Here is a 22,177-nt window from a genome sequence, read left to right on the forward strand (position 1 = left end):
AAAAAATGTTTCATATATAAATAATTCTGCAGTGAAAATTATAATAAAGTAGTCCATTATCAAAGACAGAAACTCTACTTTCTGTCAGGCACAGAACTTTTCAAGAAATGAAGACAAAAATCCATGTTTTCTACTGATCTATTCATATATATTTCCTGTCATCCCCTGGTATTTCCCAGCCAGGCCAAAAATTCAGCAAACAACAGTGCCACTATGCACTGAACCTCCTGATGGCAGGTCTGCAGTGCTCCCATCTGTGATATGATCAGAAAAATCTCATGAGTGGGTAGCTTTTTTTTCTATGCAGACATTAGAATTTACTTAAGTAGCAAGCTAGCTGCTATGTCTGATGACCCAAGTAGTTTTTTGGCTACACTCCAGCAGCAAAGAAGATGCAAAATTAAGGGCTGTAAGTTGGCAGTTACCTTCTGACTAATCTTTCCTCCTCAAGAGTCAGTTCGACCCACCTCTTCATATTTTAGGGAAGCTCATGTGAAGATGCTGAGAAACTGAAAGAGGCCTTACTATTTTCACTGTGTATTTGGAAGTTTAATAAAATTGTTACCTAACTTGCTCAGCATACTGCTATGTGATTGGACACTTTAAAATTAAAATGCATTGAATTTTCTACAGCCTTACAGCCTCATTCAAATAATCATTTAAATGAAACACCTAATGTTGGTGAGATTTTTATCAATGTCCCAGCTGTGAGTATACGTGTTCCCGAAAAGATAAATCGAAAATAAATCATGTGAAGTGTGGATGCCTTTGGCAGAATCAAAGGCAAAAGTCCTACTAGGAACCAGAGGTGTGCTGAGAGAGACATTGAGAGAATGCAAATATAACACATGTATATTTTTAATACTCACCCTTCTTCTTTAAGATGCACACACTGTACACAGGTAAGAATTTGGGGTACCTACAAAATCTCAAAATCTTTAGATACTCTCATCTGAGTAAATAACTTAAATGAAATATTCTGCAAGAATATTCATATTTTAATACAGTTATAGAGAGAGAGAGCATAAATGGCTAGGTAGCCAAGAATGGTTTAGCTAAGAATAAGTCTCTCATACCATATTACACTGCAAGAAAAGTGAAGCAGATTTTTATAAATGCTGCCCTGAAAATTAAGAATAGAGCTTCTATATATTTTTTCCAAACATAAGACTTAAATTAGCTATTACGTATAGACAGAAAATCAATGTAACTACAATTTTATAAAAAAACATTAAACATAAAAAGAAGTAAAAGAAAATTAAATTTGAAATAGATTAGGAATCCTGCACTTAAAAATGTGAGAAAGATGTAAAAATAACCAGTGAAAAAACATTCTTCCTGAGATTTGTGTGACTGGGAAGTGTAGTGGCAGGAAACAGGAGAGAAAAGCACTCTGTTGGTTTCTTAGTTTACATTTAATCTATGTGGCTCACAACAAAGGATGCACTTAAGTCTCCTTTAAATAAGCCTTTAAAATATTTATTTGGGTTTAAGTGTTCAGTAAATAAGTACTTACTGTCACACACTTCCTTCAACACTCAAAAGACCATCTCCACTAGCTCTGCACACAAGATTTCAACACACAATGAGGTTACTGCTGATTTATGAGTTACCTGCTCATGAGCACACCTGCATCTGGTGGCTGTTCTAGTGCTCTTTCAAACCCCATAAAATAGGAGGTAAGGCTGGTTTGCTATGTCTAAAATTGAAGAAATGTGTTGAATCAGGCTGTATTTGCTGCAAGTTCCCAATAGGGGTAGTTACCACACTGACACACTGCAATTTGCTATCCCTTGGTAATTGGTTGGCATGTCTGTGTTCACACAACCGTGTATTAGACTAAGACTGTATGAAGAGAACAAGATTGCTTTTTGGATCCTGCTGGCCACCTCATTTTGCATGTTTAGTAGTTGCTCTTTCAAGCACAGTTCATTAGAACAAAAAAACCCCAAAAAAACCAAAAACAAACAGAAACCAAAAAAAAAAACCAAAAACCCAGAAAACAAACCCACAAAAAAATCAAAACAAAAACTAAACAAAAACCCCAAAATAAACAAACAGAATAATTAAAATATAAAACATGGTAAGCTGAGATCTAGAATATGGAATTGTGAAAGGTATGAGAAGTTTAGTAAGGAAGACTATGTAAAAGTTTATGGTCATAGTTCTTAAACACAATGTGCATAAAAAGTTTAGAAGCTACCAGCGGTATTGAGGGCATAGGATAAGATCAGTTCAGAGCCCACTAAGAATTCTGCTAATCTACATGTTCCTTTTGGTAGATAAAGAAAAGAAAAAACATCTTGGAACACTTTATTCCCACATTTCACTCAGAATTTGAGATCTTTCCCTAGCCCCCCTCCCCAGAAAGCACAGGAGGCTGGGATATAGTCCAGCTGCTGTCAATCACACTGAAGAGCTGGCTGTAATTGTGATAGATTCCAGCATGTGCCTGTGCTGTTCTTGTGTGAGCTAGAACGTGTCTGCAGAGAGCCAGCTCTCCTGCTACCCGCACAGTTCAGAGCAGCAAACGCCGCACTTGCTTCTGAACAAAAATAAACAGTTTGCTGGTAGAACTGCATCTACACTAGGTTCTGCCAGGACAGCAGTTAGATGCCATTTTATTTTTAGTATTCCTAGCCTACATAAGTATGTGAGCAAGCCTTTTAAATATAGACCTAGCTTTCATATTTTTCTTCATTAGAGCTCTAGCAGAATGTCTAAAATGTACACCACATCGCAGAATATACAGAATATGGAATACAGGAACAGCATACACATACAACTTTGATCAGGTATACATTTGCTTTCCTATCATTATCATAATACAAATATTGTAATATAAAAGGTGAAAAAGCAGAATTATCTAAATCACATACACTCAGTGCTTCATAAAAGACTAAAATCATATCACAGACAGTAAAATGAATGTCAAAGGTACTGTGCATTTTAAAAGATCAAATTCTATAATTTAGCCAATTGCCTATGACAAACATGAGCTGGAAATTACGAAGACGTATTTAGGGGATATATATTTTGCACAGATAATCAGACTGGCAGAATTCTGTCATTTTTACAAACTTTAGATTTTAATTTTGATTGGTTGTTGACTTAAAAATTGTAGAATTTTGCCTTTATTTTAACATTTATTTTGCAAGATTGCCACAAGGTCATTTAATCTCCATCCAATGGCATCTACATCTTAATATTAAAACAATAACTACCCAGAAAAGGGCATTTCCCAGGGAGTAATGACTGGCTGGGAGGAGTTGATGGCCTGAGGCACTGCTGAGGGCCATTAACCCTGGCCAGTTATTAATCTCCAGAAAATGCCCTGCACCAAGGTTGTTACTGCTATTTTAAGCACAGGGGTGAAATGGATATCTGAGCATACAGGGGGTTTAAAACATGATGCTATTTCCTTTGTTGCAGTTTATGGAGGACATTTCTACAATCTGCACTCCTGATACCCAACCAGATCACACAGATCATTTTGAAGCACTCCATTGTACACAGAGTAACTCACCAAACTGATAAAACAGTTTGGATTTTAAAAAAGATTGTCTTCTCCCTCTAAATAATAGTCTGCATGTTCACACTTTAATAAGATGAACAGAAATATGCAACTCTTCATGTCACTGTCAGCAGAATTACATTCCAGAAATATCTTTTTAATCATACTGTCTTTATGTTTAGGGCATTTCCTTTGTCAATACTCCTACTTAATGACCGCTCACATATCCCTGCAGAAAGGAATTTTTAGCAGCAACTGCCAAAGCACATCCTGAAGCAGCTTCAGCTGATGCTAGCCATTAAGGAATTTGTCTTTTCCAATAATCAAGCAGATTGGGTCATTTTCTAGGAGATAGCTGGTGAAGTATTTCAGAAACTGCTTTAATTTTCTCCTACTTCTTACCCCAAGGCTAAAATTTTAAAGATGTGCTCAGTCCACACAGAACTGTGATTTTTTTTTTCCCAGGGATCAATAAGTCACTTTTAAAATCAAAAGTATATTCTTAGCATATGTACAAATAGTCTTCTACTTTACTGAACTACTCACTGTTTTTCAAACCTTAGTAGTGATAGTAAAACAAAATAAGGCATGGCTTTATAACATGTCCAGGAAGAAAGTACAGTTCTGCACTAAACTAGTTCTCAACAAAGCAGTAGTTTCCAAGTGCAAAACATAAAAGACCTTCTCACATTTTTCCTCAAAGTCCTAATTTTTCACCACAAACATGTACATCTGAATCATAAATTGATTGTAAAAATCTCACTGAATTTACCATGTGGTTCTATTTCCAGTTACAAATTCCAGTTTCCAGCAACAGATATGTGCTTTCCTAAAATAAAATTCCCCCAAATTGATGGCCAGAGTATGTGTTTCTTTCCACTTCTTTGTCAGATTAATAATCATATTTTTGAAAAAATTTAGAATTAAAAAAAAAAACAAACAACATTGTGTGAATATTGTGCAGTTGGCATCAAACATTATGGCATGTACTACATGGTCATTTGAACATGCATGATCAAATACTGTCTCTGGGTAAACTTTTAGCAGATTTTCTTATATTACTGTATGTAGGATTGTCTGAGGTGATCCTTTGGAAATGCAGAAAATCTTAGTAGATTGAAAGTAGCACTTGAATTACAAACCCCTTAGCACATCATTTCAGACTAGCACAAAATATATCTCTATCTCAGCTTCAGTTCAAGTAATGTAGCTACATGCTAATCAGGTTGTCAAAATGTAATACAGGAACAATGGTCCAAAGGTTGAGACAGGACTGGGAGGCAGAGAGGGCTTCTGATCCTGGGTGCAAACCTAAGAGCTCCTCTTTGTGCACTGACAGGGTAAATCCCCAGGAATGGGTTACACAGCTCAGAGCCCCCTCTCCCACATGCACCAGCAGCAGCTCCCTAGGGCAAGCTCACAATAGTATTTCCCAAAAAACTTGCCCAGATTTTCAGAATTCCCTGAGTCAGAGGTGAAGCTTTCAGATAGTTTTTCCAGTAGGTTTTTCTCAGCCTGTGTGTACTCTGGGACTGGCAATGCCCCATGAGAATGAGCTCCACAGCTGCCGAGCCATGTGGTGAAGAATCTCCTATCACTCATTTCCACCTATCACCCTTCTGGTTCCAATCCAGCAAGATGTGAACCACAAAGTGTATTCAAAATGTGAAGGGAAAAAAAAAAAGAATCAGCATGCTGACGTAGTGATGGCTTTTGATTTGCTTTCTTCCTTTTCTAGAAATTCTGTGTTTGAAAAGCTTTATTTCAATGTTATTCAGCATTAAACTGAGATTTTCATAGTGCTCTCTTAGCTTAAAATCACTAACTGTACATATAAATTTATCTTTGGTTTTTCTCATCTGCATACTACTCTCATTTTTTTTTCCCTGGCAGTTCATTGGCAAGTCAATCAGTAATGCAAGATTCTACAAAAAACTTTATATCAGCTCTCATCTTTATATCCCTACATACCATCAGCAAAGTTTACATTCTTAAATTTTTCTCTAATTTCAAGATTGTTAATAAACATTTTAAATAGCACAGAACACCATACAGATCCCTAAAGAATTTTCCTGCAGCTCTCTATCCATTGTGAAAATTGACTATTTATTCCATAACATCATTTCCCATATTTAACTGGTTATTTATTAATGTAGGTTTCTTCCTCTAATCTTATGATAACTTAATTTCTTTCAAATTCCTCAGTGAAGGACCCTATCAAACGGAAATCTGAGCTCACTTTTATCATCTGAATTTCTCTTGATATCCTCAAAGAATTTTTTTAAGGCATAACATACTACAAAGGGAGTTCTTCACTATTTTGTTTGTTTTCTTTCTACTAGTTCTATTTTTTAGAACAGCTTTTACCAATTTGCATACAAGGATAAAAGATGTTAAGCCTGTAGTTCCCCAGATCTCTCCCAGAAAAGAGATTCTACATTGACTTGACACCACTTCTCTGCTACTTCTCAAGGCTGAAGCAGATCTGCTATAGCAAACATGACTATCAAAACATGCTGGGAGATGATAGATTTTCCTGTATTTTATCTTTTTTTTTTTTTTTTTTTTTACTAACACCTAAGCCTCAAGGAATGAAAATTTACAAACTATTTTTTAGCTCGGACCCATCTCTATTAAGATTCAGGTCATGTGAGGCTTAAGCAGATTTTATGTGTTGTGGAAGAACCTTTCCAAAAAAACTTCCTTCCTTATAAGCAAAAGTGATCTCGAAGACACAACACATCAACATTTCTGTTACTAGCCTCTGGTTTTGTTCACTGTGTAAATCAGACTTCTTGCTGAATTCCTCCTTAGACTGAACATGGGAAAAATGCATCCTGCTGACTCACAAGGAGCTGAACCAGTATCAGGAGCAATGGGGACACCCTCAGGATGGGGGAAAAGTGAAAGCTTCCCTGAGCATGCAGAGGTATGTTGTCAATGTGTCTGCTGCTCTTTTGGGGCAGCCTTTCTCTTTTTTAGGAAGCATTTTTCTTTACTGTTTTTCATCCTCCCTTTTTCTTGTGGTGAATGACAGAAGAAAAAGTCTCATGTGCTCTGAGATCTTCTCCTTTCTACCCATCACAGTAGTCACTGGAAATGGAGGAGTTACGGCCATTCTTGCGCTCCACACTCTCCAGGGCCAAGTCATTTAGTTCCTGGACAAGGCAATGAATGTGAGTGCCTTATTCCAACCTCACCTTCCCTTTTCAGCTAGGATTTCCTCTGATGTTAAGGGAATGGGCCTACTGCCAGTTTTCTGTAGTGAAAGGGATCTTTTCCATATGGTGAATTTAACAACTGCTGTGTGGGTTTTTTCACCTCCTACCAAGCATCCATGATGGCTGGCTTTGGGAAGTTTAAGCTGCAGCAATAACAACTTCTGGAGCTTTTTTAATGTGATTTGTGGGCCCAAAATTCAGATCAAACAACCCAGGTAGCTGTTCTGCACTTCTGGGAGTGTGCAGGCTTCTAGGCAGCCCAGCTTATGGTTCTGTCCCCTTGTGCTGTGTCCTTTTCAGTTCACATGGACAAGCATCTGGACCTTCAGCAAAATCCTCTGATAAGCCTGAGAATGCACAGCACATACCCTCCTCATTGAGATGATGGGTTGATGTTGGTACCAAGTGAGGTCCACATGGGCATGGCCCTACCTGATTGTTTAGAAATGTTTTATTCCAAGATTTTAGATATTGAGCTTGTCAAGATGCGTGAGATTTATGCATAAGAGATACAACTTAGTAGGTATTTGGAGTACAAAGTATCATTTCTCGGTGATGGAAAGGTAAAGCTATCTATACTAGGCCTAGGAAGAGCAAACTATTGCTTTTTATAACCTGAAGCAAGTCTGTGACTGGTGTCTCAAAATGCAAATACTATGTACAACATCTCACAGGCCTCCAAATACCCATTAAAAGCAAAAGCTATAATAATACCTGCAAAAATAAATTATTACTAATACCTCTAGTGAGAAATCCAACTTTGATCTCACAGTGAGCCTATGAGTCCTGTGTATCTTAAAAAGTTTTTCCACCTAACGTCCCTTAATTTTATGACTCGAAGGAGATCTACAGCACTTTTAGATATTCTGGTCAATCCCTCTCAGTAACCAGATTACAGGGTCTAGTGCAGACTTAGTGAGGAAAAAGTTTTAAATAAATAGATTAATGTTCCCAGTCTGTAGACGAAACCTATTTTTAAAGTCTGAGCTGGTCCAACACAAGATTGATAGGTAGGAGATTTCAGGGATCACACTAACAAATCAATTTAACCTCCCTATGCAAAATATTCAAATAATGCTGCAAGTCTATTTCTATTCACCTTATAACTTCATCTCTTTGAACATTGCATGTTTCTGCAACAAAATTTATTTCTAGTAGCAATGCACTCATATATGCCTGTTAAGATTGTATTTTTCTTCCTCTGTAGCCCTTTATCTTCTCCCACCCTCACAGGGTAGAATTAAACAAAATCTGGGTTTGTTATCTAAATTAAAAAAAAAAAAAAAAATCAAACCAAGAACCCACAAAGACCAAATCCAAACAAAACCAGCAGCCTTATTTCATACTTCTATGGTAGAAAAAAAATCTATATAAATATATATAAATTCTATATAAAAATAATATAAAACTAATTGCACCATTTCAGGAGATTAAAAAAACCCCAAACAAATCCAAAATGTCCAAAACCACCAAAACCCCCACAATGCTACAAAGAAGACAGTTACCAGCCTGGGATCCAGTGATCTGTTCTCACACACTCTCTAGCAGGGCTACTCCCAACAGGTGTTCCTGGGACATTCTGAACAAAACGTTGAACAAAAATACATCTTTAACAGCTTCAGCCCTGACGAGCTGCTCTCTGCTGAGTAACTGTCAGAAAGACTGTCAGCAACATTCCACAAGCAGCAGAACAAACATTAAGACAAGAGTTTTCAGCTTAGTTGGGAGGTCCATGAGTACTTACTGTTTCTAGCAGAAGAGGTTTCTCAATTCAACGCATCATGACACTGATATCTGAATCACAGATTCAGAGTCACAGCTGACAATCTGGTATCCTATGCACATTCTCCAGAGTCATGCAGGAGATCAAACTTATTTGTGTTGAGCTAGGAGGCCAAAAACTTACTTTTAAGACTTGAGAATACTAACGTAGCAATATTAAAAAATATTAAATTTGGCATCTTCTTTCAAGATCAGTTCTTTCTTGTGGTACAAATTTCTCAGACATTTGCTTGTTTGTGATGGACTTCTTTTATTCTGGTAGGGAATGACCTGCAATCTATTTAATGGACTGTCCTGTCAAAGCCCTTATTTGTACTTCTGTGACCTCCTGCATGTACCCAGACCCAAACTAATTTGCATATTGAGGTTTTTAATTGATTTGCTTATCTTATTATCATCTATAGGGCATCAATTATAAAAAGGTGTAGAAAGACTATTTAGCAATTGCATTCATCACCTTCTTAGTGTAACCCTGGTATACATTTTTCTGCAGAGGACTATTTTACTATTTTCAAACCTTGCTCTTTTCAAGCTTGTTCTCCTCACTGCAAATGCTAAAGAGATTACAGCTCCTTGCTTTACCAGGTCACCAAGACATACTGCCACGACCAGTATTCTCAGTTCCCAGCATAGATAATGGCCAAATTGTAGCTATTGTCAAGTATGTGAATATAAAATTTAAGCAGTAAGTTCTCCTCTCAGGCTTTATAACTTTTTTTCCAACTTTCTCAGCCATTTCCCAGTGATTAAATTTTACAGACATTTGCTAACATAAAAGCAATTTTTTTTTCTGCATCATTTTAATTCTGGTTCATATCATTAGGTGAGTTGTACTTGGCTGAATTTATATTTCCTACTAATTTCTTGAATGTACCATACTCTGTCATTTTTTCAGCCACATTTTGGCTGAACAGTACACCAATACAACATATAACCAGGTATTCCCTTGGTGAATAAAATACGAAAGTGTGACTTGTTGTGACATTAGTGTTAGTTCTTTCACCCCAATAATTAAAACACTTTAACCACTGCATGTCCCAGTTCTGGCCCAGTTGTGAACTGACATTCATGCATTTCCCACCTGTGGTAGGTTGACCCCAGTAAGCAGCTTTTGATAATACTTTACCAGGTAGCATACAAAATCCAGACACCTCTGCTTGGACCCTTACAATATTTTATTCACTGCTGGTGGCACTGAAGCAAGTTGCTGGTGGTGGCAGCTTCTCCCTCAATTAGGGTTTGGGGTCAAAGGGAGGAGCTAACAGAAGAGCAGAAAGGGAAAGACTGCCAGTCAGAGATATTTGCAAGCTACAAGCAAGAATCAGAAGACAGAAGAGACAAAGAATGAGGCCACCCACTACAGGGGTTGAAGACAGCACAAGGGAGATGCTAGTTCCAGATTTACAAAGGCATCAGCCACAGTTAAGTGGCATCACCCACAAAGCTGTGACTGGTGGTCCTCTTCTGCACAACACATCGCAAAATTCAGTTTACATCCCAGCTTCTGTTGGGGGAATTTAGCTGCCCTTTATGGTTTGCTTCTTCCCAATGGCATGAGATATAATGCTGTTGTGGGATCATTTTCTAGTGAGGTGGCTATTTTGCTCATATCTTTTCCATCTGTAACATAAATCTTAATCTAACTTACTTGCATTTCACAGCAAAAGTAATTATGTGTATATCTTGATTTGCTTTTAAAATTCGCCTTAGTAAGGTAAGTTTTGTTTTTACTGTAATCACTTGTGTCCTCATGTGTTTGGCCTTCATTTGAGCAGAAAATATAACTCTTTGCTCATTAATTAAGTTCACGTAAACAGTTCTCAGAAATTGGTTTTGGTTTTAATAAAACACACAATGTTGAAAAACCCTTTCTAGAGGAGTGAACAGCAATTGGGTGAAGAAAATTTTGTGAGCTGTAATTATACAGAATATCTCAAAATAAGCACCAAGAGACTTCTCCTCTGAACAAAATTCTGTTTTCAGTTAGCAACAAATTTACCATTATAATTATATGACAGTTCTTAGATGAGTTCACAGTCATGTTTTAAAAATCCGTGTAAGCAATGCCAAGGTCTACTGCTGGGTGCTGCTTCCCCTGTGCCCACACAGGCATTACCAACCTCAAAGATGCCACAGTAGCAGCCATAGCCAATGTGCAGAAACTGAATTCACATTCTCAAAGTAATAACTCGCATATAATGAAGGATGATCAGAAGATGTTCACCCCAGGAACTCTGGAAGAGTGGGACTTCTTCATCCCACACACAACGCTAGGTCTCAGAAAATTCAAATCTTCCTTTTGAAATACTGCTAGTGCTTTTCCTCATAGAGGAGAATGGTTTGATCTCGGGCATAAAGTGCTGTGAGGGATTTTTGGTGAAGACTGCAGTGGGACAGCATTCCCACAGCAGAAATGGCCAACAGTCTGCCTGAATGCAATACCCAGGACTTTTACAAAGGATGTGAAAATCAAAATTAGGGAATAGGATATTATCTTTGGGTTCATGCTTTCATTATAATGAAGCTCAGACACAGTAAATAAAGTGATGAGAATATCAGCAAAGAAACACACAGTCCATTCACAAGGAAGTAGGATATTAAACATGCAGCACTCCTACTGTCAATATGAAAAGTTTAAACACTTTCATACTTGCTGATGTGCACATTGAACACCAGGAATAAGAAGAAATCTCTTGTTTATCTTCATGTCTTAATATATACAGGAATGTTCACTTATTTTGCTCATAGTTGAAGCATGGAGGTAATAACTTCAAGATAGAAGATATGCAGGCTTTGCAACTGCTAGTTCTAGTCAGAGAATTTTACTTTCTGCCTCATTGTCCTTATTCACAAGAAAAGTAGCTGAAAACCATTTATGTCAGCTAGCTGGTGTCATTGCCCTCATTGGGATTATTACCTTGCAGAAACAGATATTCCCCACAGCCAAAGAGCCTCTAACAAAACTCTATCCTTGTAGTGAAGTTAACTTTAAGTATTGGGTTTTTTCACCTAGAGTACTCAATTGTTTATAAAAATACTATAAGCATCTTTCACATTTGGATTAATAATGAAAAGAACACATATTCATTTTATGATCAAATTAAATTCACGGTAACAATTCTTATTATATATTACATATGATCTTAAATACAAAATTATTCACAACAGAACTGCTGGGCATCACACTGGAATCAACTCTTTCCCTTGATATTATCTATTTGAAATTAAACAGCAACCTAATTAAAAAATCATGACTGTCCTCTGCATGACAGCAATTTCACAGAATTTTCTGTCATAAATATTGTTTGGATGGGCTTTTCTGGTTTTTAACAGTGTATTTGTATTTCAATAAAGCAATTTACATTCTACTGAAAAGATACTAAATCTGTGGGTTTCATAGACCTGTAAACTAGAAATCTCTAGTAAATATGTTGCATCTTTATGATTAAGTGGCACTTACGTGGTTTGGAAAGTCAGCCTTCAGTTCAGCAATGCTTTTACACCAATATGCTGCTGTTTTCTCGCTGATCAGTTCAATGTTTAGAAAAGAGCCTTGGCCTGGGCCATACAGAGGACCTGAAGTAGTTCCACGCACAATCCTTGGAGAAACATTGGTTACAATATCCTGCAAAATAGGAAATACTTTCAGGTGGATTTTGCAAAGTGAGGTTTATGCTAATGATGTATATCATATAATACAGACTAAAATGTACCAGGTGTTTTTAAAAAAGCTACAACCATAGGGCAGTTCTCTAAATTATCAGATTCTCCAATTACATTCATTACATCAGAGTAGACAAATGTTTGCTCTGTGTGTGAAATGGCATGATAATTATAATGAAAATGCCAATATTGCATACCTATGAACTGCCATACAAAATATTGTCCAAATACAAGACCTTATGTGGAAACCTGTGAGGGCCTCAGTCATGTCTCAGCAGACATGGGAACTATTCCCCCAAAGGTGGTCAAAGTCCCTGTCCTACAGTCACAGGTGAAGCTCAAAGAGGTGCAGCTCACCAGCCCCTCTCTGCTGCAAAGGCATGGGCCAGGCACCAGCAAAAGTCACAAATCAAACTTCACCATCAAACTTCACATATAAAACCATATGATTAAAGAGATAAAAATCAACACACAAACAAAAAAAAATGTGAAAATAAAGATTAATATTGTAAAGTATGACATTTCTGAAGGTCAGTTTGAGGTTAGCAAACAATTTTGAAACACGTAGTAAACACACAAAATGTTGACTTGTTTAGTAGTCTTAATTAAGCTGCAATGTCACCAGATCTATATTAACAAAGAACCATAAATTCTGACATTATTTAAAACTAAAGAGAAACATAGATGGCAAAATGTTCCTTTTGCCAATTTCCAATTAAAAATAATTTTGAGTAAAGGTCATTTATTTACAAACGTATCAGAATTATTTGTTTAAGTACCCCTCCTCACCATCTTGTCATTTTTAGTGAGATAACATGAACCTCTATTAGTATATAGCAATTAAGGTAAATTTACATATTTTAATTAAGAACCATCCCGTATAAAACAATTAGGGTAATAGGCATACTAACTGGATTTCATAACATTTGGACGTTTTTCCAGCTAGATAGACAGGAAACCTTAATTAGCATTAATTAGCACTGATCTGCATATGTTTGATAAGGCATACCCTTGCCACAAAAGATTATTTATTCCTGAATCTGCCAAATGCTGCAGTTACAGAGGATAAAGGGACTTTTCTTCACATTGTATGTAAATTTGAGGCAATCTTAATTTGCTTATAAAGTTGAATTAATTATTATACAGTAAATATGCACTAATATTTTATATTGAAAGATAGTTATATGTCCATTTACATATCATACAAGGTAATCTAACCAGTTCATCTATTTTCATAACTAGTATGTCTGGAACATGGAGACCACATTAATCCCCCGTTTTCCTATTATATTATTTTCTTTCATCACAAAACCTTCACCTCCCCCTCAACAGTTACGATATATTTTCAGAAAAAAAAAAAAAGAACATTTTTTGAATTTATGCAAACCAAAACCATGCAGCAAAATGCACTCCCCTCGCTCCCTAAACGAATTACAAAAATTGCAGTTTATGCAGAGGAACCATTTGCATCAGTTTGCTCCACATTATCCCCTTGAGCATTTCAGTCCTTTTAAATTGCCTCAGAGGAGCTTGTACTTCGCCTCCATCCCAGCAAGCTGTAGGAGCACAGCGGCCACCGTGCCCCGTGAGCAAACACAGCGGGGCCTGGCAGCGTGACCGCGTCCTTCGGGCACAGCCGGGCCAGCGCAGGGGAGTCACCCTGGCCACGCAGCCAGGGGCTGCTTCTCCCGTGCTCCAAACAGTCAGCAGCTATGTAGCTGCAGTGGCGTGGCACTAAGCCTGAGCTAACAGCCTGTCTGCTGGTGGGAATTGGTACTCCTGGGTTTAGTGCAAGTTACGATGACGTACGTGGTCTGATTTCCATTTTGCGGCTCGCTTGTGTGCTTGTGTTTGCCAGATAATGCTTGGAGCCACCAATGGTCCTGCTTGTTATCTCACTATGTGCAAGCCTTGGTGTTCCCTCACTCAGTTTCATTATACTACAGGTAAGAATTCAAAGACTGAGATACTACAGCCTAGATTATAGCTCTTGTGAGGCTCTCTCAAAGCCTCTGTCTGCTTCCACATAAAAACATGCTGAAGTTTTCCTATCTGCCTTGGGTTCCAGGTAATCTCTTCTCCTTTCTAAAAGGAGACCCTGGCTTAGACCCTGCAACTGTGGCTGACACCCCATGGCTTTGACGCTCTTTCCCAGAGCTCAGTTACAGCCAACATCTGAGTGACAATTTCTCTCTCCAGGATCCCACAGAGCTGAATCAGGGAACACACAGACTTTGCAAACTGTCTCAAAAACAGCCATTCTTCATTTTAATGACCACAAGAGAGACACTGAACCATATGAAGTAGTAAACACACATACATCTCTCTGCCTACGTTTCCTCACTGTTGAATTTTCCTTGAGATTTTTTGAGATCCCCTTTGGTGCTCAGGGACCTTCCCCTCCCATTCCCCAGAAGCACAGACATTCGTTTCTTCCAACGAAGAAGAAGGGCCTTCCACTGCCTCCCCACCACCTCTGTGTCTCAAGACCTCTCTGGTGTGTCCATGCATCGCTTTATCTTTCCTGACCAAGCCATTTCTGCTTCCAAAAATCCTTCCTGGCTCTGAAATCCAAGCACTACCACCTGGTTGCTTTGTCTTGGTTCCCTGTGGGAGGGATATGCTGCCCTTATTTAAGCTCTTGTTCCTCATGTGCCCCTCCTAGTTAAGAGTAAACTAGATGGAAAGAGTCTGTAATGACTGACACTCTGGCACTCTTCCTGTCTCTTGTTAGCACATGACAGCCCCAGGCACAGAGAGACTCACAGTTCATGGAAACAAAATGGAATTTATAACTTACGTGATGATTCAAGGAATCTGTCTATGTACATACAAAATAAAATCACACAAATGACAGAATAGAAAATTGTCTCTCTGAGATGAGTGTGAAGTACCCACACAGAACTTGCCTAACCAACCTCTTCATCTTTTGTATCCTGCCATGGTTATGAGAAAGCTGAACAAGGGAAAAGTTGGGCAAAGGATCCATTGGCTGGGCTTAGCCAACTTCATGGCCCTTGGTTTTAGGAACAAGTTTTACATGGTACCACAGGTTGTTTCATTATAACAGGAAATTCTGGTGTCTGGCCAATTGCTATTGCTGTCTCCAAAACCAGCAGGTAATGAAAGAGCAGCTGAAGTAGCCCTTGTGCTCCAGTCCAAGGGGTTTGTGAAAAACCACCTTCTGGAGTTTTAATTGAACACTGACTTTTCCTGTTTGTAGGAATTATGAGGCCAAATTCTGCCACTGATAATTCATTTTCTTTTCTGAAACCCCATTTTTTACCTTTTATCCCAACTATGCACACAACCCTTTTATTGTTAATAAAAATTACTGTGTGCATAAAAAGCCACAACAGAACTGAAGCAAGAAGCCTGACAGGAAGTACTTCAGGGTTTGAACCTAAGAACTTTACTGGTTCTCAACAGAGAGATGACCTGAGCAATAAGTTGGCCTGGTTCCTGCATGCAGGTGAAAAGAGAGGTCCACATACAGGAATAGAAGAATGTCTCCAGTGTCCAAAACAAATCAAGCATCTAACTCCCTCATTCAAGGGAGGCGATGTATGGTCCTTGAGAAAAACAACACAGCATTTTCATGTACTCTGAAGACCAAAGATAGAAGACTTTTAATAAGGAGAAACTAGGGGAGAACAAAGCTTATGTCACTCCACACTAGAAGACAAAGCTGTGGGGGAAAAGAATCCAAACAACCTGAAGAAACAACTGGCAAAGAAAACAGAAAATACCACATAAAATTATTTTGTTTCATGGGGAAATATTGCAATTCAATGTGGACTTGGGGATTAGGGAAACTGTATTTGGTACTAGATTGCAGCAAAAGAACCTGGTTTGGGGGGTTAATGTAAAAGAAGAGAAACAGTGACAACAAATAGAATCAAGGGCTGACTTTGAATCATGAATATTTCAGTTACTGAATTCTTCCATTGCCTGAAAAGCTTATTCACTCCTCCAGGACAGCACAGCAGAAACAATCACTCTAATCCTTCAAATATCTCTAGTTCAGGACATCACCAAAGAAAGTGGTGTTACACAGATAAAAGCACTAATATCCTGCTGCTTTTGGATTCCCCCTCTCCTGTGTATGACCAATTTTGGTATTCTAGTAACTTGAGACTGACTTAATTTGCATTACACATATATTTCTGTTCCTGTTGATTAATTAATTAACACTCTGAAAAGATGACCCAAGGCATTGATCAGGCCCCATTTGCTCTAATAATCTCTGAACTCTGCAATCAGATCATTGAATTCTAAACTACTTAAGTCTAATTGGCTGGGAGATTTGAGACAACAGTTTAAAGATAAAGTCCAGACACTCAGCAGCTTTTAGTCAGCTAAATTTATTTAGGCATGTATCAATATATCAGTCCATACCTTACTAGTCATTCTGGATTTTGCTTTGCTTCACACTGTTCACATTTGCAGTGGCAATTACTACAGATGTTTGCACTGTAAAATCTCAACCATGCTGCCTATAATGACCAATAAAAGCAGGACAGCAGGGGCATTTCAAGTTTTAGGGCATCCACAGGGTTATTTGGCACAGTACTAGATCAAGGAATAAGTACACGTATTGTGTGTTCCTCCTAAACCAATCAGCTGAGAAATAATTCACATTGTGAATATTAACATTGTCATCTGAGGGCATGGAAGCTAATGACATGTAGAAATTAATCAAGCCATTCACCTCTCTCTCAGATGTATTGTTTTAGGGGAACCAAGAAGTTCTTCATTAACTGAGTTCACTTTTTATTTCATAATCATGTCTCTTAGAAACTAAAAAAAAAGGGAAAAAAAAAAGAAAAAATAAGTATTTGGAGAAAACATTTTAAGAGGCCAGTTGCAGAAAAGCAGTCTCTCAAGAGTTGTGCCATCTCATGCCTATTCAGCTGATGTAGTTATACTAGGTAAATACAATAAAAGATACATAATAATATAATAAGAACCAAGAGACTAAGTCTGTATGATTTTTCATATCAAAGCTCTGATGTGTTCCTATTGATTTTCAGAGCTCAAAACATTCTTTTTCCACCCAATTTTTTTCAAAATATTTCTGCTAAAAGTATGTTAATCAACACTTGAAAGAACAGGGTTGCTGTGGGGAAAAGAGGGGTAAAATTAAAGAAAATTACAAAAATTGCAGTTAATGTACATGCTAAGGGGGGGATGAAACAGAATATGGAGAGGAGTGGGAAGTTACAGACACAGTTATAACAGTATGGAAAATTATAGGAAGAAAATGTGGTTGCTACTTCCCAGATAGAATGCAGTCAACATACCTAACTTCCCACTCACAGTACATGCTCTGCCCAAACATAAAAAAAAATAGTAAAAAAGTAAGTTAAAAATGGGGAGAAGATAGGGAATACTCCATCACAATTCTGGTTTCAGTCAAAGGGAGCCCTCTTCTCCCCCATAGGGATGCCTATTGGGTAAGAACTGTATTTTTATGTACACTGATTGTCTCAAGCTAGGTTTTGCTAGGAATTAGAGCTTATCCATACACTGCTTTGAATACAATCTTGCAGCCAGACACTATTACCAGTAATCTTTGAACCTTAACCTGTCACAATCTTCTATTATATTAATAAAGAAGGTCATTCTGTACACTGTTAGTGGGAGTTCAAGGGCACTGGGGGTGCTGCAGTGGGTCACTAACTCCACTGTGGAGCCCCAGGAAGGGCTGTCTCTTCTGCTGTGTGACCCCGAACACGTCAGTGGAGCTGCCCTCTGATCCAGTGCCTGCTCAGTGAAGGGCCCCTGTAATGGGACACTGACAGACTGGTGTGGCACAAGGGCACTGGCTTTCCTGTGGCAGTGACAGACTAATCCAACACAAATGGTTTGAGAAAATCACCCCTTTGACATGACAGTTGTTAAAGAGAACACCCGGCATTTTTTATTCTGGATATAGAAAAAAAATAATTGTAACTTTTATTAATATATTAAGCAATTGTACAACTATTCACTCCTGAAGTACAGGTGTTCCACAATCTAAATGACTGCAGCACAATTAAGGTTTCAGACAAGATTTTTAGATTTTAAAAATGTATTTAATGACACTGTAACAAGTGTTAACCTGAGTTTTCTTCACTCTGAGAGACTTCTAAGTGACACAGAGAACTTGCAGTGTTGGCCCCCAAAGTCAATGAAAGTCACTTCATACTTCAAATTAAGCTTTTCTCAGCTCTAACATATGAAAGCAGATAGGAATTAGTGACCATTGTCAGTTTCTTTTCATTAATATGAGAAAAAAGATTAAACACAATGAGCAGATTACTATTTCTAACAAAGTTAATTTATTCAACCTTCCTTTCTTCTAGGAAAGGAGGGCGTTATACTTGCCAAGTGGAGTATGCATCTGTACATTCTTGGGGTTGCTGCTCATTAAATGTCAAAGTGAGCACCAAAGCAGCCACAATGGCTTCTTTGTGAAGGAGAAATCTAAATAAATACCTTATTAAGGTAATTTAAGTCTAGTATTTCAAAACAGCATACTTAAAATTAGTACATAGTAAACCGCAATGTAAAAAAACAGTTCAAATCTAAGTTCCTACCTTACTATGTTCAATAAATCACCTTCTTTAAATTATTAACAAAACAGAGTAGCTAAAAAATGCAGTTATTTAACCATTATGATGTGCTTTTCTCATCAACATTTCAAAAATATATTGAAAAGGTTCTATATACTTCAATATCTAGTATGTGTGAAATGTTTTTCGAGCTTATTTTCTAAATGCTTTAATCAACCCCCCAACATCATTTTCCCTAACTACCCTAGTCAAAGTTCCCTAGTAGAACTTCATTACAATTTCACCTCTGTGAAAATATGGGGGAGACTTTGCCTTTTTCTGCCTAATATCACAGTAGTTAAAGCATTCTGGAAATCTGGCTCACTGCTGTTTGCACACCCTCATAGATAAGAACGGCATCACAGACTTATGTCCTCGTAATTCCCTGCCAACTCTCACTCAAGGTCTTGTGATGATTTGCCTCTTCTGTGACTCAGCTGTCTAGCCAGACTGTGTCTAGTATCACCCCTTCTGGAGTTTTAACCATCCACAAAAGGCAAGTGAAACCTGAAGCAACAATACCACTGCACACAGCGCTGTTCCTATAGAACCTTTCCGACTTGTTCCTCCCCTCCTCTCCATCAGAACTCAGACATGCTACATCCCTGCAGGGTTTCTTTTATGGGCCCAAAGCACTGACTCACTGTCCTGAATTTCCGAAGTCAGAATTTTTTCCAGCCGAACTGGAAGATAAATGTGCAGTAAGGACCTCTACAAACACAAAATCATTCCAACAGTTACAAGACTTTATCTAGTAGAGTAGAATTTTTGCAAGACATTGGAAGATTTACTGGCTTCCAATGTTTTGAGAAAAGCAAGAAAATTTGCCTATGATCTCTGCCCAAGGAGGTTTGATGTAGCCACTGGTTGGCACCTTCCAGCGTACAAACCACTGCTATGTTGCACATAGTGCTGTCTGTTGAATTTCTTACACCTGCATTTACCATTTTTTTTAGTGAGGGAATAGGTCAGACTTTTTTCTTTGATACAAGCACAAAAGCTCATCTATGTCACTTCCTCTCTCCTTCTCCTTCCCTCAGCGCACACAGAGCCAATTTTTAAAAATGAAAACCACCCTGAAGAGAAAAACTTATCTCCAAACATCCCACCATGCAGAAACTCTAATCTCTCCACCATTAGGTATGAAACATATAGTACCATAAAGACACCTCTTTTTTTTCTTCATGGCTTTTGTCAATGAAGTCTACACCTAGCCCTCTCTTTCCTCTTCATTGATCTCCTTTCCTTGAAGACAAATAATATATAACAGTCATATGATGTTAAGTAATTGTTTTTAAGTTTCTTCAGCAAAATAAGAACTGAATGTAAAAACATATTACTGCCTCAGTCTCCCAGTATTTTTCACACTGGTGATTCAATGCATAAGAGTTTTGATCTCTCCACTAGCACAGAAAACAACTTGAAAAGGAACCTTGCTGTAACTTACAATTGTGCTTCTTCAGCTTTTACATACAAGATCTTTTATGCTATAGAGGGGAAAAGGATACCTTAAAAATATTTTTTATTTTTCTTTTGATGTCTGTTTGTTCTGTGTTTGCAAAGATGAAAGTACCCAAATCTGTACATATATTCCAGAAGTCTGGAACACAAACAGTGCTTGGAAATCTTCCTTAATATTCTCCTCTATTTCTTGACATGAATAATCTGAGTTAAACAAACTATTTTTTAAAAAAACAGACCATTGCCTCATAAATGCTTTTACAACATTAAACTATCACATTTGTGTTTATTAAATCAATTTAACACTACAGCTTCAGTGAGTAAGCTGGCTTTGCAAATCACTAAGTTAGCACAGAAAACTGCAGCCCCATAAGGGAAAAAGCAATGTGTCAGGACTTTGGAGAAAAACTGCTGAACCACTCATATTGTGTGAACGACAAATGACAAGTTAGAGGTTTAGTTACCATATATTTAATGTTTTTCTATACTGTCTCATTAGTTCTTTAAGATTTAACCATGAGAACGCATGAGAAACTTCAAAATTTACAGACACTGAACTTCATTTCTACCTAAGCTTTTATCACTGCTGCTTGCTCAGCACACCTTCCTCACTAATGCAATTCCCAGACAGAAGGCCATCAGTACCCATAACTTGTGATGAAGACAGCAAAATCCCAAGCCCTTTAGATAATCTCACTAGATCACTGTATGAAAAAAAAACCTACTCTTTTATTTTTCAGAATAATTGTGGAACAATCCCTTCCCCACTGTAAGTCAAATAGGAGTGGTTTGCTGCCCTTGCTTATAAGAAAAGCCAACCCCCAAACTTTTTAAATTCTGACAAAGTTTGTTTCCAAGTTGCAATACTATAACTTAAGCTTGCTAAAATAATAAATTAGGAGATTCAAATGCAACGCAAATTAGGAGTAAAAGTACAAAAAATAGAATAGCAACTATAATATTTATGTAAAATTTACAGATATTTTCTAGTTGAGTTGTATATTTCATATGTAAATGAAGTATTTGATCTTTGCTGACAATTACATTTACTTCAGCAGTTTAAAAAAATGCCACTTTTAACAATACAAGGCCATATTGCTTTAAAATTTAAAGATTAACCTTTTTCTCTTTTTGTTTTTTTTACATACTTACTTGTTTTCTAGGCATTAGAATATAAGGGCACTTCTACTGTAATTACAAAAGATAATTTTTAAAATGCATTATGTCCTACAGCACTTTGTCTTGACAAACAATTACTAGAGATCACATTCAACAGAATACAAAAAGCAATTTCTATCACAAGGTTAAAATTAGTCTTTGAACAAAAGATGCTTTCAAAGCAAATCCAAATTCTCATCAGCTTTATATCAGTTTCTCTGTGAGACAGGGAAGTGAGGGACGGAAAGGAAAGAAAGAAAAAAAACCTGAAGGACATTTTAAAAATTTCTTGGTAGCGAACAGAGTGAGCACACATTTTATCAGCTTTCTGATAAAGGTCTAAGCAGAAGGACATGATTAAATTTCTGCTGTCAAAATGTATTGTAGTCAAAAACTACACCTATCAAAGAAGAGAGAAGTAGAACTTAGAGTTTTTGAAAGAAAGTTGAATCTCTATGCAGGCATTCACTTTCGGATCTGGTTTTGCAGTTCAGGGTTATTAGTTGGACTGGATGATCCTAAGGTTCTTTGCCAGCCTAATGATTCCATGACTGTTGGGTCTTGGTGTTTTGATATAGTAAACTACCTAATCAATGAATGGTTGCTTTAGCTGGCTGATGAGAAAAACGTTCAATAATTGCCTTAAAATATTAATTAATTTTCAGTTAGAGGTCACAAGAACAGAAAATCACAATGCAAAATGCTGCAATGCTAATGATTTGAGGAGAAGAGAATAAAATAAATAGAAGTACATGCACAAACAAAATATCTGCACTGATAGC

At 37.4% G+C, this 22,177-nt stretch overlaps 1 protein-coding gene across 7 annotated transcripts in view; it reads right to left on the bottom strand.

Moving 5' to 3' along the window:
• The window catches only part of DPYD (dihydropyrimidine dehydrogenase), a 349,713-nt gene that overhangs the window by 118,444 nt on the left and 209,092 nt on the right, over positions 1 to 22,177 (bottom strand). For all 7 annotated transcript variants that reach the window (XM_085586539.1, XM_085586538.1, XM_085586535.1 and 4 more), the window contains one exon: positions 11,978 to 12,142. In XM_085586539.1, the coding sequence (XP_085442665.1) occupies positions 11,978 to 12,142 (165 nt within the window). The remainder of the gene's footprint in view (positions 1 to 11,977; positions 12,143 to 22,177) is intronic.

This window comes from Lonchura striata, chromosome 8 (genome assembly GCF_050655825.1).
Source record: "Lonchura striata isolate lonStrDom1 chromosome 8, ASM5065582v1, whole genome shotgun sequence".
Classification (NCBI taxonomy): Eukaryota; Metazoa; Chordata; class Aves; order Passeriformes; family Estrildidae; genus Lonchura; species Lonchura striata.